The sequence below is a fragment of the Mastigoproctus giganteus genome, chromosome 5 (assembly GCF_048544385.1).
Source record: "Mastigoproctus giganteus isolate SK-2022 chromosome 5, ASM4854438v1, whole genome shotgun sequence".
Taxonomy (NCBI): Eukaryota; Metazoa; Arthropoda; class Arachnida; order Uropygi; family Thelyphonidae; genus Mastigoproctus; species Mastigoproctus giganteus.
In genome coordinates this window covers 184,704,920-184,724,830 of record NC_143579.1, presented here as the reverse complement: position 1 = coordinate 184,724,830, position 19,911 = coordinate 184,704,920, and the positions used below count along the sequence as shown (strand labels likewise).

Below are 19,911 nucleotides of genomic sequence, written 5' to 3'. Positions count from 1 at the left end.
CACATCTTAGGTGCATCTGAGGTCGGTCATTACTTCTTTTTTACTTTGTGCTTCATAAAATTACCTGATGATGGTATGGTATCTAGGGACCATTTGGTGCACGTTCCAATCCTTTCAAACTGATTTCTGTCATAGATGCGAAAAGAAGCATGTGATATGCTTAGAGTGTTCAATCTCTGAATATTTAAGTCCAAATGCAGTTCCTCATACTGTACATCAGTGATGAGTTGCGTTGAGGTGTCTGGGGCCAAACGCGAGATATGATTTGTAAGCGGGTGTACCTCCGATAGCATAACAATGCTCTTCGGGTCTGTTGTCTGGTGTTTCAACAAGTTAATTTCCTTGTTCTGTGCACGAAGTTCTTGGTTTATACTGAGCACAGAAGGTAAAAAAATCAAACCAAACTATTATATGAGGCCAACCGAATATTTAAATTCATCTGCCGTGTATTGTGTTACTATTACGCCCCTAAGTATATCATTCAGACTGCTGAGATGTGGGGGGGGGTGTGTTTGTTCACTCAACATCAGAGGGAACTGCCTGTATGGAGCCGCGACGACCGGCATTTTGGCAGTTGTCAGCACAGATACCACAACACGATTTGTTCACAATGGCTGTATCGCACTGCGTTTGTGAATTCGCAGCTTTTCCCTCAACATCATTTGGTGGGTCATTTTTCCGGTCTCGCTCATATTCCAAATGATGTTCAACTTTCTGATCAAATTTACTTTCTTTATTGTGCTCCAAGTCATTGTTTTGCATATCGCTGCAGCGGTGAGGGGTTAGGGGATTACCCTCTCCCAATGTATTAAATTCTACCGATACATTTCGTTCTCTTCGGGGAGGGGGGGATTATCATCCTTCTTATTGACAGTTGTCGTGGTTCCTATTTGTTTACTCTTTAGACAACATTTCTCCAGGAATCCTTTTCTTTTGCTGTAATAGAATTGTCAGTTCCTTTATGGGAAATTAACGGATTAGGAGATTAGTGCCCCTAGGGGTGGGATAGCCACCGTTTCCGACTCCTGAGGCCAAACCAGTCAACTAGCTCTTTTCATGGAGGTTCAACGATAACATTGAAACAAGGTCAGACAGTTTTATGTCCATAGTTTGGGACACGAGCGAGTTCATTCACTGTTAATATATAATTATCTTATTAAAGCACAGGTCAAAAAAGAATATCTCTGCGTACCTGGTATCCTTAGGATCATCTAGTTCATAGGGAATATCATTCACTATTACAACATACGCACGGGGCACATAGAATTTGCGCCTCCACCGACGAAGAGCGCCTACCTTTCTGAGCTTCCAACAATGACTTTGAACCCACTACTTGTGTTAATAACAGTCTTATTTACATCACCCCATATCTCAAACAGTATGGACTGTTAATTAATCCACAGAAAACAAAACTAATTGGTTTTTTTCTGCAAACCAACCCCAACAATAATGGATTCAACGCTTGATGGAACCCTAAAATTAGCCACTGCAACACATTCAGATTTAGGATTAATATTTTATCCAAAATTTTAGTGTTATGTGGACAAGCTTACATCCAGAACAACCGCTCTTCGATGGATAGCTAAACAACACTTAATCTATGAGAAGGATCCTCAAATAATTAGAAATAGAACGCATCGATGTGTGTTCACATAGACCATTCAAATACAGCTCACTTGATGTAGTATTGTAAATACAGTTAATATTTCAATTATGTAAGGAATCATTATAGCATATAACACCTTTTTACCTTTATAACATATGTACATAATTATTTATTTCTGATGTGAATTTTCTGCTGAATTTTGCAACATTACTCAAGCTCTGTATTCATCTAATTTCGATAAAGATTTTCTCCCTCTCTCACTTTTCGACTGCGACGCAATGCATGTTTATAAAAGAAATTTAGCAACATTTGAGTGACAGGTTGGCAAGCATGCACAGAGAATACGCATGGCTTCCCGATTCCTCCACATTAAAAGTAATTATTACAAAAGTTTAGATTTTTAATTATTTTAACCAGTGCTGTTGTTGTAGGGTTTCAGGAGCATCAGCGACTAAGATCTTTGCACCGTATAATGCTGTCTGTGAATTGAGTGTGTTCTGAGGTCGATTTTCGGTTTGCTGGACAAAAAAATCCAAGTTTCCTAGAAGAAAAAAAAATCACGCTACCTGAGACCGATTAACTCGGCCACGTTCTGAAAAAAGCCCATAAAAATTCCTCACGTCATAGACGGGACTCTAACTCGGATTTTTTTCACCCGATGTGGGGAGGACGGCGATTCTACCAACTGTGCTATTCACGAGGGCTAACCAGTGTACGAATGACATTCGAAAAGTAAAATGTTTGTAACGCTGAGGTGAGAAAGACTGCTTTAGAAAGACAAGTTTGGTTTCATACCGGTACTTTCTTCTGTCATGACTGTCGGTCTGATTACTTTCCGAAATCCCTCCTATTAATGATTGTCTATGATGTCACTTTGGGGGGCTCAGTTTGTGCGTTTAGTATAAAGGTCAACCACTGTTAAGTTTCCGTTTTATTTCCAGGTACTTGATCAAGGAAAACAAGTATTGGAAATTGAGAGGCATCCCCTATGTGAAGTCCTATCCTTTCGTTGGATCCCTGCCGAGCTTGCTCAACGGGGTAATTACCTTAATTTAGTATTTGAGCGCAGTAATTCTTTTATAGTGTTCATATAACGTTCCACAGTGACATTTTTCTCCAACTAATGTTAGGGTAAATTCAGGTATTGTTCATGTTAAAGTACACTTAATATATTGTACTTTTACAGCGATTATGAAAATGAACCCCGCATCTTTCATCACGTACCATTTATAAAAAAAAAAAAAAGTCATATTTCTGTGTAAAAGTCGTAATTGATAATTAGAACAGAAAGATAGTTGCATTCAGCCAGGTCATCTCCTTCCTCCAGGTTCTAGAATAAATCTACCAATTGCGGCCAGTGATCAAGATGGCGCCTTACTCCGGCTGCTCTCCACAAAAATTGATGGTATAAAGTTTAATTCGAGTGCAATTGATGCCAGAAATTCAGTTTGGTCTTGCTGGGGCTGTTTATTGAATTTGCGCTGTTCCTTGATCACCCAAAACCTCCGTGTGGGTATTGTGGCCGTCTTTTGACTACCAGCTGACAGCTTTCTAAAAAGCTTTACTTTGGGTTTGAGGTAGCGTCTCAAGCAGGGGTGCGGGTTTTTCTCCTTCCCGCAAAAGAAGTAAACCGCACTGAACATTCATTAAACCAGTGTTCACTCATCTAAATTTTTTCACAAGACAAGAAATTTAAGCTCTGTTTTATATTCAGTGAATTCGAATTTTAATTTTTTGTTCCTTTTGATCATTGACACGTTGCCTTAATGGCTGGTTAACAAATCTACGAAGTCATTTTAAATGCGCATTTAATACGCGTATTATTTATGACAATTTTACTGGAGAATAGGAAAGCGTTTAAAATATGTTAAGCACCTATTACAAGTGCTATTTATGAATATCTCGCGACATTCAAAAAATAACTTCGTTTTTTCCAGAGTTCTGAGAAACTGGAATGTTAAAATAATCGGGTCTCTTGTCCGTTGGCAACAGAGAGTTCGATTTTCGGGAATTGCTGTGAAATACGAGTAGTAACTGACCTCTACAGTGTTTTGAATCAGATAGCAGGATTGAGAAACACATTTTTTCTTCTCTAGCGCCTTATCTTCTCTGCTGTTGACGTCTCATTTTATCGAAGGGACTTTCAGTATCTCTGATTGGCAGTTCTATCGCAACTATATCAATTTTGGTATCAGCTAGGAGACGTGAGGCTGCAATGAACGTTTCCTAAAAGCACAGTTCATGCTAACAGAATAAAACTTATTTCAGAAATGTTATTCACAGGGTATACATTGAGCCTATTGGGAAGTTAGGAGTAAAAGCTGGGAATTTGTAAACTAAATCTTCACATGTTGGCAACACTGCCGTCAACCATTTGCTTCTTGACCTCGAGAGCTCCACTTATCAGTGTGAACTCAGTTCATTTTTGAGGTTATCTATGAAACTTGCGCTGCAAAGTGAGTAAAATACCTTCACGCCAGTGTTTCAACAATCCGAATTATTTTGTTATATTTGTGGAAGTTACTATATAGTCCTCAAACAAGATATTACAGAATTTGTAAAAACTCCGTACTGTGCTTATTTTTGAATGAAACTCGGTGACCAAGATGAACAATGGACTCCACATAAAGTTTGCCGAACTTGTTTTGAAACGTAGATTGTGGGGAAAATGGTAAAAAGAAGACTGCCATTTGCAATTCCTATGATTTGGTGGGAGCCTGCAAATCACTGTGATGAATAGAATGCAAAGAGTAACAAGGGCATTGTGTATCCTGATATTCCATCTACCATTAGACCATAACCGCATGAAGATAACCTGCAGCTTCCATGCTCTCCATTTATATTGGAGAATGTAGCAGCAGAGAGTGCTGAAAGTGAAGCTTCTGAAGATGAAAGTGAAGTCTACACATGCCTGGAGACATTGAGCCAGCCCTCAACTGTTTTCACAACATGAACTCAATGATCTGGTAAGAGATTTAAATTTACCAAAGGAACCTGCAGAACTCCTTTCCTTAGTTCTAGACTTAAGTCAAAAAATCATCTAGCAGTTGAGACGTTTTTCTCATGATACAGACACAGAGAACAATTGTATGTTTTTTTTGCAGTAATATAAATGACTTAATGAACTACACTGCTCGACAAAATTAACAGAATACATAAAAAACGTAGTGTAACTTGTGCAGCTTGCAATAAAGCCGGAAAAAATTTGGTATGGTGATGTTCCATAGAATAACGGTGAAATGAGGAGACAGCCAGAAACTTCGGACATGTAAAAGCGACATTTATAGGAGTTGTATAAGGATTATTTAGGCCTGACGTAGCCCAGTGGTCAGGAGCGAGAGTGCATAGCACGCGCTCCTTGAGTGGACCGGGTTCAAGCCCGTGACTACTAAATACGATAAATATTTGTATTGACGATTTATTGTAAACTCTACTGACTTGGTTGTCGTGCCGGAGTGTAAACAGAAAATTTTACCAAAAAGGCCACAGTACAGAAGTCGATACAAGAGACTCGAAAATATGGTCATATGACATCAGTACGGCGTATGATCCCCTCTAACAGCTAAACAGGCTTGAGTGTGGTGAACTATGCTAGATATAAGGGCGTGTATAAGATTCTGTGGCAACAAATCCCATTCTTTCAGCAGTGCACACCTCTGTTCACCAAGTGACCACTAAAGAGTTAGCTATCAGCGGGCAATGCCCAACGTAGTCCCACCCATTCCGATTAAGTCTGGTGGTCGTGCTAGCAATGACAGTCATTAGATATCTTCGTTTGAAAAAAAAAAAAAGATATCCAACGGCAGTCGTTGGATATTTTCAGTTTGAAGATATTCCTACACCACTTGAACTCTATATGTAGTGACATTGCCGTGCATGAAAAGAAAAAGTTTTGGTGTCCCCCAAACCTCTCTCAGGCTTCTTGATTCCATTCAGAAGAGGGCAGTTAGGTTAATTAATGATTCATCTCTAACAGAGTCTCTCCACTCGCTTTCTCATAGACGTACTGTTTCTGCTGCATGACTCTTCTACAGATACTTCCATGGGCACTGTTCTTCTTTATTGGGACTGGCACACCTTCCCGTGGTGTGGACGAGTACCCAGAGTCATCTGTCCAGGTGACTGATGCTTCTGGGTAGCCAAGCAGCCAGACACAACAACAGAACACACACACACATAATACACACAAACCTACGTCACACACATATCTGGCCCATTTGTAGTGATACTGTTCTTCACAGAGACACGAGGCGGAGTTGAACAGACGTTCTAGGTGCCGCCCTTTACAAAAACGCGTCCACACATATTACACCTAAGATGAAAGCAACGCGGAGGTGGGAGAAACCCCTGCCGTTAGACACGAACACACTATACACTGTCGAGACAACACTCTGTGTTACATTAAACCAACATGCCACCTCCGCCTGTCTTTAAGTCGACCAACGGGCCTCCATCTCTAAGAATCATCTAAACAACGACGACTTGCCATCTTGAGTACTGGAGATGTGGCTATCCCACTGATCGAGCCAAAAAACGAGAATGAAGTGATGTGGTCGCAACTCGTGTTTTTATAGACATGAATAATTTGCATAATGTGCTGCTCTGAGGTGGTAGATCGACTTCAATTGAATACTCAAATTTGCATTTCAGGATGTCTGTTATATCAAATATTCGCCTTTGGCGACACTCTTCGCAAAAAAAAAAAATTCATGAAAAACATTTTGTTCTGTTAATTTTGTGGAGCGATGTATTTAGGAATTAGTTACAATCCTACAGAGTGGTGACTTCTTATTGACTCGTCAAAGAGGAACCTCAAAGATGTGTTGCTCCACAATGGAAGTTTGAGGTTCCACAAGGAACCTCAAAGATGTGTTGCTCCATAATAAATATGGGTCAATTCCAGTTGCTCACTCTGCGCATTTGAAAGAATCCGCTAAAAGTAGCATTTTGTTATTTGGAATTGTCATTTTAACTTCTCAGGAGGGAGTTAAAACAACAACCGCCCACATCTGTATTTGTGTATTTTAGCTGCAGAAGGAACCGTGTGTTCGTGGGCCGATTTTTCATAGCGTAGTCTGAAAAAGCCCAATAATATTCTGTAAAAATTTCCCATGTCTTGCGCTGTATTTATAATTCATTAATTATTTGGATGGCTTGTACAACTCTGGTACTGCACTTTGTCTTTATGTCGAATGTTACGTATTTATATTAAGATACGCTATGCATGCAATACGTAATAGCATTTTATGGAGAGAAATTTACATTGATCTACTTTCACAGTTGATCCCCTAATTCTTTTTCCTTGCAGGTGTTCCACGAAGAAGAGATGGACCGCTACAAGAAGTATGGGAAAATTTATGGGTGAGTAAATCGAGTAAAATTAGATTGAGCCAATGATCGATCCATATTTAACTTTGCAGTTCAAAGATATATAAATTGTTCGTTTGGTTTTAATCTGTAATGAAAATTCCATTAAATTATTATTGCATAACGATCCTTGCCACGAAGATCTCGAAGGTCTTTAGCTACCAGAATCGGATAAATGTATGGACACTGTACATCTGCTCGTACTCGTATTTAAAATTATTTACTGATTTTTTTGTGTTGCTTTCAGGGCGTACGAAGCTGGTCGTCCTGTATTGTCGGTGGCCGATCCAGACCTTCTGAGGAATATCTTTGTTAAAGATTTCAGCTACTTTCCTGATAGAAGGGTAAGACGGCTTGCTTAGATTGATTAGTCTGTAGTTTAGAAAAGGAATTCTATTGCAAATGGATTCGGTTGAGAAAGTGTATTCAAATTGGTAAAAAACCCTTTCCAATCGAATTCTCAATTTGACATTTCCATCAAAGGATGTTTACTATGAGTTTCTTTTCTGCGGTATTAAGTGTTTTTCGTTTTGCACAGTTTGAGCAGGTGGGAGATCGAATCATGGACAACACAGTTGCTAATCTGAGAGGCGAAGACTGGAAAAGAGTTAGAAATATCCTCAGCCATACTTTTACATCTGGAAAGTTAAGAAAGGTAAGGCGTTTTGAATTAGAAGAATATAATTTATTCCTCTATAGAAGAATAGATGAATTCTATTCTTCCAGGACAAAATTTAGTTCCCTTAAACACTTTTCGCTGTTCCTTAAGAATGGTATTAATTGTTACTGTTATTACTTGTTCGCAAAATTAAGGGACTGTATTCAAGATTAGCGTAATATTCCTTAGCGAAAACTGAAACTATGATAAAAAATTACACCTTTTGGATTAGGGGACATGTTTCCCATAATGTCCTTGTTCAAAACGTGAAAAGTAATGGATTAATTCAATTTACTGGTGTGTAATTTGTCGTATAACAACTGGAAAAGTTCTAAATCCTCTCTATGATGGACCTTACAAGTTCTTTACGCATTGTTGAAGGTCAGAAGACTTTAAGACAGTCTTCAAGATAGGTCAGAAGACTGTCTTAAAGTCTTCTGACCTTCAATAGCTGTCTGGAATACGAATATAAATTTTATTTTAAATGTCTTTTTGGGGAGGGTATCAAAATCCTTTAATTTTTTCCCCATAAACTCTCCCTATGGTACTTTTCATACCATAACCTATCATTGAAATCGCAAGGGATACAGAACTATTGTGATGCGTTCTCTGAAATATCAACATCTGGCATTGTCAGATGCTTGGACTTTGACTCTGAAATGAATGCTGTCTTCGTTCTTTGGATAATCACTTTTACGTTTGGGCTTCTTTTCCATTTCTGACAGTTGTAAATTTTTCTCAGATTTTGAAATCTTCGCTAGGACTTAATTTCTCTTAAAAAATTAAGATTTGTTTCTTTTTCTAGCTGACTTCCATCATTACTAGCTGCTCCCAGACTGCGACAGATAATTTCATCCGTGCAGCGAAGGCAGGAACTCCAGTTGATTGTAAAAAGTAATATTTTTTTCATCTGTTGTATCAATGCTTTCCCATTTTAAATCTTTCGCTGAATAATTTCAAATGCTGCTTAAATCATCAAATAATTGAATGTTATTTATTGCCGAATACTCTTTTTACTGGGACCACTACTGTTACAAACTGAATATTTATGCGACTTCATTTTCTTAGGGTGTTTGGTGCTTTTGTTATGGACGTCGTAGCAAGTGCAGCGTTTGCCATGAAGATCGATTCTTACCACGATGCGAACAATGCATTTGTGACTCATGCCAGAAGAATCTTCAATTCCGATGTCAACTGGCGGTTCAAACTTATGTGTAAGTGCTACTTGAGCGTGATTCATGTCCGTGTATGCGGCAAATGATCTCATAACTCCTGATTCATTCACGGGACTCGAACTTTCCCACCTGGTGTGGGGAGGATGGTGTGGTTATACCAACTGTGCTTCCCACGAGGGCCTTATGGGGCTAAAATGATCTCTTTTTTTCTAGGATAAAAAATTCGTAGCCATTTTTTGAATTTCAAGCATTCATAGTTTTGCAACCTTTCAGAATCGGACATTATGTCGATGCGAACCTTTTTCATAACCTGAACCTTTGTTTTGGATTATCCATTCAGTCAGCCTGAAGAAAGACAGCTTCTAGAGTAGGGGTCAAAGGGGGGTGTCCAGATTGGAAAGAGCCATTAATCGATGTTGAAATGAATGACTGCTTGGAAGGGGCGGACTTGGTGATTGGACACCTTTAAGGGGGTAGACTAGTTGAGGTGTATAAGGCCTTGAAGGGATCGATAAATTGAATGAGGATAGACATATTCTTAACTGACAGCGGGGACAAAAACTATTGGCCATAAATATAAACTATTAGGGATTAATAGAAGGCAGATCTTCTGAAGGGCATTTTAATAAATTACTTGCTAATGTGAGACGAGGCAGAGAGTTGGTAAAGTTCAAAGCGGAATGGGTGGTCCCTTGTTGGTGATGGGGAAAGTATGAGTGAAATTTTTTTGCCGTTTCATTGCTTCATTTAGCTATTTTAATATCAACGAATTCTGTGATTCTATTCGAAATCATAAACTTCGATTGCCTGTTTTCTCTCTCTAGATTACTGCCCAATGCTGCTGAAGCTTTTTCACATTTCAGTCTTTGACACGAAAGCAACCTATTTCTTTCGTGAAAGTGTTCTTCAAGTAATCAAGGAACGAAAAGAAAAGGGAATAGTAAGTGATATTCTCAAAGATATTTCTTTCTTTAAATACTACGTTTTTTAATGTAATCACTGGGATTGTGCTAATTCAGTTCGCTTCTAAACAAGAAAACGATAAAGGACAGAACCAAAGATTATAAACGTTATTCTGTTTTCCCTCTTCTAAAGAATATGCGAGTATTCTTGTAGCAAGCAAATCGGCAAAAATATCGTATAAAAATGAACAATTTCGTAGAACTCGGGCTGTATGAACCACCACTCATATACGCTTTTAGCTTACATTGGGAGAATGAGAAATCCTCTCTGTCAGAGTGCTAAATAATTGTAATCATTCAATGCGATACTACCGCTTTGCTTATTGGCCCGAAATACCAAAAACCCTCAAGGCGTTGATTTCAGGTTTCTTCATTCTTCTGGAGTGCAGCGTTGATTGCTTTTTAAAATGGTTATGGCAAGCATTATAATAAGTTACAATGTCCAAGACTGAACTTCGAATCGTCAACCATCTACCAGGTACCAACTGCTCAACTGAATAAATAAATGGATAAAATTCTCGCTTCCTACATTTCTGCACATTCAGCCACTTCGGGTTGTCGTTGTCCGGTTTCCACTCTTTCCCGATTATTGTTTAAGCCATGATTTCATTATCTGTTGAAACTTAAACCGTCGGTCTCGAGGATGTTTATCTAACAAGCTGAACAGATGGAAGTCGGAAAGGACATGGTCTGGACTGAGATAGGTGGGTTAAGAACAGGGCCGGATTTACACATAAGCTAAACGAGCTACAGCTTAAGGCCTCACATTACAAGGGGCCTCGCTCCATCTGAAAAAAATCCTTTTTTTTTTTAATATTGTCACAGGTGAACTGTAAGAGAAAAGGACCTCATACATGTTATAGCTTAGGGCCACAGCATGGTTAAATCCGGTCCTGGTTAAGAGCCTCACGATTCACTGTTTTCAGGAGAGAGTGGGTCAGGATTAAAAGGTAAGCAGTACCCTTTGCAGGATGGAAGCCTCCTCAACGATTCAACATGAGGGAAATGGACCATATTCTGCCACGCTGGTCCACTGCGAGTTGGCAGATCGACTGTATTTAGCAGTCAGACTCTTGAACCCCGGTCTACTCAACGATCGCGTGCTACTGCCCTTCCGCTCCTGACCATTCGGAGGTCAGCATATGTGCAGCCATTTGTAGTGTTTTGTTTGATACAATGCAGCAGTTGGTAAAAAGTGGTAAACCCTTTTTTTATGCCTTCGTATATCTTGATCTATACTGCCTTACCATTAATATAGAAACACCTGCCTAAATGCAAATATATATATTTATAGAATGACAAGGGCATATCCGTTTCTGTGGCTTCAATAACAGTTTTGCTTTGTAAGTACTCATGTTAAGTTATGGATGTCCTTTATTAATAATTCGGGGGTCTAATAGGGGCCCAAACAGTTGCTCTGTGACCCTATTAGGGTTAGTGTTGGGGTGATTAGGGTTAAGTTGGCTTGAATGGCTGCTTTAACGTGGTACCTGATGAACTTGACAGGCATTTTGTTCTGAATTAGTTTTTGTAATGCGCCCAGTATGGTTTCCTGGTTACTACAGATGTGTATTATTCTATTAGTCTGATTTCTGATTACATTACCATGTATTTGTTTAGCTAAATTGGTCTCCCAGTTTGTGAGTCTAATGGCTTGGAAGTCAAAAGGCTCTCTTTTGTCAAAATGTCCTGTGTAGATTTTATTTTCTTTGGTTGTTATTTCTCTTTCGAGGTATATGGCTTGTAGGTGGCTATTGGGGTAGGTACATTCGATGGTCAGGTCTGTGGGATATATTTTTAGCGCTAATTTGTCGAATTTATATCCAACAGACCTGACCATCGAACGTACCAACCCCAAAAGCCATCTACAAGCTTGCTCTTACAATCGTACAAGTGTCCTCGAAGGCCTACGAGCATACTTATAGTTGGGTCTGACACTTGGTGTTCGGGTATATTATAACCAACTATTAACGGTGGAGTGTCTGGATATTAATGGTAGAAGAGTAAAATGTGATGAATACCATAGTTTAAATATGTTCCGCAACTGATTCGTAGCGATTAGGGAGGTCATAACTTGAACGGAATTTGAAATAATTCAATTGTAATTATTAGCATTTTTCCATCCATTTACACCCCGAAAAATACAGTTGGAGAGCGAGTTATCATTCATGAAAGAGGATGGTGTCGCAGCTTAGTTAAACTGAATATCGTTAAAACAAACCCCGGGTGGGAGGGGCGGGGGGAATCATTAAGCTGATGAACACTGGTTGGCGTATATATTCTGTGATTATAGCGTTATTTCAATAATCTCGCTGGCTAATTGCATTTGTTTCCGTTTCTAGATTCGGAACGATTTTCTCCAGTTGTTGATGGATGCGTCGAATGAAACATTAACGGAAGAAATGGACGAAAGCATGCGGTGCTATGAAGACGACTCGATTCCAGCCTCGGTCAACAAGAAACTGAATAAAAGTTGGTACCCTTCCTTTATCAAATCGTCAACGACACTCGTAATTCCTCTCCTTTTATTGCCCTTAACATAGAATGAATTTATACATTTTTATGAAACTTTCCTTATAATGACACGCAGCGAGGACACAGAGGGCCAAATGCCAAAAGTAGTCGTGGACTACAAATAATTGATTATGAATATAATATATTTTTAACAAAGTGGGCCTTGTTCTATTCCAGTTGAAAACTATAATTTCGAATTTAAGCTCAAAGCATTCCTGTTGTTAAGCTTCCAGAGAGTTGTTTCCAAACGTTTTTAAAATTGACATCGTCTGCTACTAGTTTGAGCGTGCCCGTAATTAACAGTATTAACATTTTCCACTTCAAGCACTGGATGGATTCAAATAACTGACAGCCAGAAATCTGCTGGTGCCAGATCTTGAGTTTGAGGCTACTGTTTTATGGTATATCAGCCATTGTATTGCATCTGTTGAAGTTCGCATGTTTACCAGCTGATGTGCACATTGCACAGGCTGGAAAGCCAATGGAGGTGATGTTAATTTCAAACAACATGATTGGTGGATCAGGTTGTTTCCATCTTGTTTACTACGGTCTTACCCTTACAGTCAGCACGGGTATTCCATTCTAAGCGTCCAGCATTCTGCATACAAATAGAGAAAAGTCCATAAAATCTAGCACTATCCAGCACTCGAATCAGCAATGGCATTTGTCTTGAAGACCACACTCTTTTTTGCGTGTCTCTGTTTATAAGATGCTTGCAGAATTATCTTGGCCTTTAATCAATTTTTGCAGCCAGTAGGGTTTAAACTGCACAGATAAGGCAATGGTCTTAATTCTCACAGCAGAACCAACTAGCTTTTGTTGTTTTTGTTTTAGGTGCATCAGCGACTTAAACCGTATATAATATCTGTCGTATATAATATCTGTTAGAAAAAGAGGAGTAAGTTAAGCATGTAGTTAAGAAAAGGGAACTAACAAAATTCTTTTAGTTTCTTAATGTTTCAGAGCATTCTTAATGTTTTAATATTTGTCTTCAAAGTGTTAAAAGAATGGATTCATTATTTATTCGGTTTCAAAGCATTTTTAGATTTTAACAGCATTGTTTTTAAAATACGGATTTGTATTCTCTCACTGAACAATTAGGGTTGGTGATTCGATGTATTTTGGGATATACACAGCTTTCGATTCCGTGGTGCTTTGGGTCATTGATATTGTCTGTTAGGGTGTGGAATACATGTAAACTATTTGTATAGTTGATTCAACAAGGGAGAGTATCAGCACAGAAGTGTTCATAGAAGTAAATCTGCTTTTCCAAAACTGTTCAGTGGGTGCATCTCTCTAAAATCCTGCAGTATTATTCTACATACAACCACTTATACCAGATATAACACCACACGAATGCGATTTTAGAGAAAGTGCAATTTGTGACAATTGTGGGATCTTTTTTTCTAATAAGTCCAATCCGTTAAGATTCTAACATCCCCTAAATTAAGTTGTATCCTACCAATGACGCACTTAACAGCTATAATAAGTTAATAAACATTAATTAATATTTATAATAAATGTATAAATATATTAATAATATAATAAAAAAGGCGCCTCTATTTGTATAATGATTTATAATTAAATATGTTAATACTCGCAACCACAGGATGATAGATTATGAGGTGCACTTTCCTACTACAAGTCCTGCCATCTCTTAAGATGTCCAGGAAAGTTGTAGAATTTATTTGGCGCCACAGTCAGTTTCATCTGCGTGAATTATGGCCTGCTATGTACAGGAATGGTAAAATAAATACCAAAATAATATTGTTTAATGATTATCACCGCAATATTTTGAGTGATGTTCACTATACATGCACCGGGTTACCACTTTATTAGGTACTCCTTCTTCATGAAATAGAACGCACCTTCAGTAAGAGCATCACGCGGTCGGACCATAAAGAGGCGGGTAGATACGCAGGGGACTACTTCATATCAATGCATTGGCTAGATGAGTGAAATTCAGTGGCTTTAAAAGTGGCATGGTAGTCGGTACCTCACGCACCACTATGAGTGTCTTAGAAACTAGAACCCTGCTGGGGTTTTCAGCTACGGCTGTATTTCGGGGATATTGACATCGCCAATGAAAAGCCAAGGGCAATCGTGCGGTCGGAAACAGCTATTTGATGCAAGAGGCACAAGTCATCGTACCTTGTCATAGATGGGGTATCGAAATCGATGATAGAACACTAGTTCCATTAATGTCAGCTAAAAAAAAAAAAAACAGGAGTTAGAGTTGAAGTGGGTTCAGAAACACACAGTGTAAGGATTGGAAGAACGTTGTCTAGTCTGACGAATCCCAGTTCCTGTTGATGGGAGAACCAGAATTTGCGAAAACAGCATGAGTCCATACACCCATCCTGTTCAGTGCCAACCACGCAGGCGGAGTTAGTTGGTTGGGTGAATGTTTTCGTGCAGCATATTTGGCCCCCTTAGTTCCACTGGAACAGCATTCGGATACCACAGGTTATTTGACAATTTTTCCGACCAGGAAACAATTTCCGCGCTCATGCCTGCAGTGTATCCATCTGGGAATGAATTCTTTCAATAGGATAATGCTGCACATTACAAGGTCAAAATTGCACAGAACTTGTTCCGGAACAGGAGAGTCGATTCACCTTGTTGCAGTAGGCTGAATTCACTCTCATGTCACCAATGATCAATCCAAATGAGCACCTATGTGCTGAGGTAGAAAGAACTCTTCGGAGTACAGATCTGCAACCATCCAGTTTGCAAAACTGTAAGAAGCATTTCAGTCACCACGACCAGCATCTCTGTGGCACACTTTCAACACCTCGTTCAGTCCAGACAACAACGAATCCAGACTGTTCTGAGGGTCAAGGAGACCCTACTCGCTATTAGGTAAGGGTACCTTATCAAGTGGTCAATCAGTGTATATTCATGAAATAGTTCAGTGTAATATTCATTCTGTGTATGTAACTTAAATATTCCACGTTAGAATGATAAATATCAGAATGTGTTAATAACATTAATTTAAAAAATATTGGATATTTTCATAAATAAATTTTTTATATTTGGGCCAGACATGAGCCAAGATGAGATGGTGTCCCAGTGCGTTTTGTTTTTCATTGCCGGATATGACGCTACATCGAATACATTACTCCACATGGTGTACAACTTAGCAAGGTACCCCGAGTGTCAGGAGAAACTCATACAAGAAGTGGACAAGACAATCCAGGAACACGTGAGTTGGGCATTCTAAAACATAGCAGTTGATCTTGTGTTTCTGATTTGGGTTTTATTTTTAAAATTACTCGAGAAAAAAACTTTTATACGTACAAAAATACACACACAATAAAAGGATATCAATATATTGCGCGTTAATTTGTAATTAGGAATGCAAGCTAATTAGATTTTTTGGCTAATGAAATATTGACACGTTTCTTTTTTTAACCTCTACCGATTATGAAGCTTTTTTCATACGTGGCACGGCACAACAGTTATCTATTCGTTAATCCAGAGGTTCATCAAGGTTAAAACTATATATTAATGATTACGCTATCAAAATGTATTTGCGATTAAAGGACACGCTAAGGTCAATAAAGAAATCAAAATATCTCGACTTTAACACTGTTTGCTAACTGTGTTCAGTCTTACAAATATTTGTCAAAATAATTTATCTCTCAGAGTATTCTGAACACAAACAAGTCGATTTTGAAATTTTAATACCAAATTTTAATGAATTGTGGAAAAGAGGAAGAAATGAATTATAATTGTGAAAATATGGCTTCTCAAATTCCACTGTATCCAGTTATGGAGAGTATAAGAATCCACAGTACTGATCGCAGCGTGGTTAAATGAATATTTCAAAAACACGTACTCAAGATGGATGTTCAATTTGCGCATGATCGGTACACGGCTTCAAATAACTCTCTTCATTTCCAGTTAAAGTTTGGTTGGTTTTATTTCACCACAATTTAACATTCAGTTTGTGTAATGGGGTTCTAATCCCAATTTTTTTACTTTTCTAAAGGACGAAATCAACTATGAGGTGGTCCACCAGATGAAATACTTGGATATGGTACTGTGGGAGACATTGCGCATGTTTCCACCTCAGCTGAGGTAAGTAAATGGTAGGATGCAGGACTTGAAGAAATTCCCCCTCACCTGTGTGCCCATCATATGGTATATGCTGAAATTTGGACCTTTGGATGCTAGAAGTTCGTCTATAGCGCTGTAGACCATCTTGTGGTATGGTGGCGCAAAATGATATTGTTATAAAAGTCCTCTGTAAATTTCTTTCTTAATAAGAGATGTTTCCCATTTTTGTTTTAAAAATGTATCTGCTTTGTGTTTCAGGTTTGATAAGCCAGCAGCTCACGATTACAAATTGGGTGATACAGGAATTGTGATTCCTAAAGGAATGCTCGTAACTGTTCCTGTCCACGCGATCCATCACGATCCAGAGTATTATCCGAACCCACAAGAATTCATCCCAGAGAGGTAAGCAAATAATGAATTTTAGAATAAGATTCTAGCGAATCTTAGAGTACATAATAAATCTTGGGCTCCACTCGTGAAAATAATACCACGAGTGGAGTCCAACGTTTGATGATGGGCCCTTACCGTTTCTAATATAATAAGTTATTACGAGCAGAAATAAATTATTAAAAACTCGGATTAGAAAACAGTGAGGGGGGACCAGATATTTATATAAATACGTATTTCAATATCAACATCTAAGTTTCCCGATGATGCCAATGTTGGTAGGGTACTTAATGGCAGTAGAGTACCATACTTCAACAAGATTTGGAAATACTAGGCACATGGACTGAAATCTCGCAACTGATATAGTCTTCTGGGCACGAAGAGCTTGTTGTTGTTGTTGTTGTTGTTGTTGTTGTATTGGGGTTTTTTGGCACAAGGGCCTCTTGGGCCATATTGTGCCTATTCAGGATTTGTTTGTCACTTTGATCACAGTCTATCATACAGATTTATGTGCTTCAAATAATTAAACAGTTCCTCGAAATTTGCTTCATTGCCAAGAATATCAAATAACGTTAATGGTTCCTTTAAGTTGGACAGGGAGCTAAAGCTTGATTTTCTGACTGTTGAAAGTTGGGGACATTCTATGAGGATGTGTTTTATTGTGAGCTGCGACTGACAGAAGAAACACTGAGGAGGATTCTCTCCCATAAGCAAAAACAGGTGAGTTGGGTGCGAATGGCCGATGCGGAGCCTTGCTAGAATCACTTCTTGTCGCCTGCTTCTCCTGCAACTAGATGTCCACAGTTGTGGCTCTTTTTTTATCTGCAGTAATTTATTATTGGTTTGAGTTTTCCAAAGGAGAGACCATTGTTTCCTGCATGTTGTTTTAATGACAGATTTGTGATCGGTGTAGGGAACTTTTATTTGTCTGGAAGATCCAGCGTCGGGATGCTTTGCAGCAGCATCCGCATGTTCATTGCCTGAGATGCCAACATGACCAGGGATCCAGCAGAAGGTAGCCTTCTGATTGACTGTTTGATAGTGAAATAACTTAGATCGGATCTCTTTAAGAATGGGGTGAGAGGGACAAAAAGTAGATTGAATGGCAGTGATAGCGCTTAAGGAGTCTGAATATATCAAGGATTCCTTGATATGGTACTTGTTTATATTATCTAGAGCCAGTTTTATTGCGAATAATTCTGCAGTATAAATACTGCATTCAGTGGGAAGAGAAACAGCTACTGAGAAGTTGGAGGAGACTGCTGCAGCACCTACGGCTGTATCCGTTTTGGAGCCATCAGTATAGATATGTACTTTTGCTGAGTTTTCCAAGGAATGCGATTTATGGAGCTGTTGAAAATTTGTATTAGCCAGGGATGTCTTCCCCCATCTTAAAAAGAAATTGTCACAGAGAGGTACGAATTCAGTCCAGGGAGGTTCGGGAGTACCAAGGTCTTGGAAGACATTATGAAAATTAATGTTCCAACTGATCATGAGCTCTTGCAGTCGAAGCCCTGCTGGGCGATTCTCATTAGGTTTATTTTGATATAGCATGGTGTATTTAGGGTCGAACAAGTGCTGCCAGCTAGGATGTGATGGAATACTCTTAATCTTTAGTGCATAGTTACATAATAAGGATTTTCTCCTTAGGTGCAGTGGAGGTTCATTTGCCTCAATATACAGGCTGTGGATCGGAGATGTTCTAAAGGCTCCCACAGCTATCCTAAGGGCACTATGCTGTATGGTGTTCAGTCGTAATAGGGAACTGTTCCTAGCGGAGTCATAGACAGGTGATCCATAATCTAAGCGTGATCTTATTAAAGCTCTATAGAGATGGAGAAGAGAGCTTCTGTCAGCACCCCAGGACATGGCGGAAACGGCTCTTAGGATGTTCAGTTTTTTAAGACACGTGGTTCGAAGGTAAGATATATGGGAAGCAAAATTAAGTTTATTATCTAAATGTAGCCCCAACAGACGAAAATTGTTAGTGACAGGTATCAGGCTGTTTTTTAAAAATATTTCTGGATCCGGGTGGAGTTTTCGTTTTTTACAAAAGTGAATTGCAGTGGATTTTTTTTCGGCTAAAGAATAACCATTCCGCAGTGCCCATGATTCTATTTTAGCTATGGAAATTTGAAGTTGTCTTTCAATGATGTTCATAGTTTGGGATTGACAGGAGATAATGAGGTCATCGGCAAACATATAGGATTCTACTGTATTTGGTACTTCCCGTGTCATGTTTGTAATTCTTACTGCAAATAATGTTGGACTTAGAATAGAACCCTGCGGTACACCCTCCTCTTGTTCAAATGATTTGGATAAATTGTTCATATACCTTACCTGAAACGTTCTGTTGCATAGAAAATTTTGTATGAATTGAGGTAACTGACCTCTCAAGCCGAAAGAATGGAGATCTTTTAGTACACCATATCGCCAGGTGGTATCGAAGGCTTTCTCAATATCGAGATTGATCATGACTAGATGTTCTCTCCTTATAAAGGCATTTCGGATGTTTGCCTCAGCTTTTATCATCACATCTAGCGTGGACCGGTTCTTTCGAAATCCATACTGGCTGCTGTTTAGTAAGTTGTTTGCTTCCAGGAACCACGTTAGCCGCCTGTGAACCATTTTTTCAAGGACTTTTCCTAGACAACTAGTCAGTGATATTGGCCTGTAGTTATGCGGAAAGGTACGATCCTTTCCTGGCTTCGGGAAGGCTAGAACAATTGAGTGACGCCAGGAGAGTGGGTAGGTATTTTCTAAGAAAATACGGTTGTAATATTTTAACAATGTTGTTTTTGCTCTGTTGTCAAGTTGCTTTAACATTATATAATAGACCCCATCTGGACCAGCAGCACTACTTGGTGTTTTATTGAGTGCCCCTACTAATTCTGCGAATGTGAATGGATGGTTGTATGGATGTGAAACTGCCGTAGAAAAATTAATCTTACGCTTTTCTGCAGATTCTTTAATTCTTTGAAAGGTTGGGTTAAAGGTGGATATTGCTGATATGCTGGCAAATGATTCAGCTAAGGCATTTGCTATATCTGCTGGTGATGACAACTCCTTCCCTTCCCAATTTAGTATTGTAGCTGGGGACTGGACATATTTGCCATTGAGCGTTTGAATTTTCCTCCAAATGATTCTACTATCTGTGTCCTTATTTATACTTGAGGAGAA

The 19,911-nt window shown here is 38.9% G+C and overlaps 1 protein-coding gene across 1 annotated transcript in view; it reads left to right on the top strand.

The window, feature by feature from the left end:
* LOC150085918 (uncharacterized) overlaps positions 1 to 19,911 on the top strand; it is a 77,224-nt gene that overhangs the window by 36,409 nt on the left and 20,904 nt on the right. The window contains exons 14-23 of the mRNA XM_090374741.1: positions 6,915 to 6,967; positions 7,221 to 7,317; positions 7,512 to 7,628; positions 8,437 to 8,525; positions 8,700 to 8,845; positions 9,670 to 9,746; positions 12,111 to 12,240; positions 15,327 to 15,487; positions 16,277 to 16,365; positions 16,603 to 16,746. Of these exons, the coding sequence (XP_090230867.1) occupies positions 6,915 to 6,967; positions 7,221 to 7,317; positions 7,512 to 7,628; positions 8,437 to 8,525; positions 8,700 to 8,845; positions 9,670 to 9,746; positions 12,111 to 12,240; positions 15,327 to 15,487; positions 16,277 to 16,365; positions 16,603 to 16,746 (1,103 nt within the window). The remainder of the gene's footprint in view (positions 1 to 6,914; positions 6,968 to 7,220; positions 7,318 to 7,511; positions 7,629 to 8,436; positions 8,526 to 8,699; positions 8,846 to 9,669; positions 9,747 to 12,110; positions 12,241 to 15,326; positions 15,488 to 16,276; positions 16,366 to 16,602; positions 16,747 to 19,911) is intronic.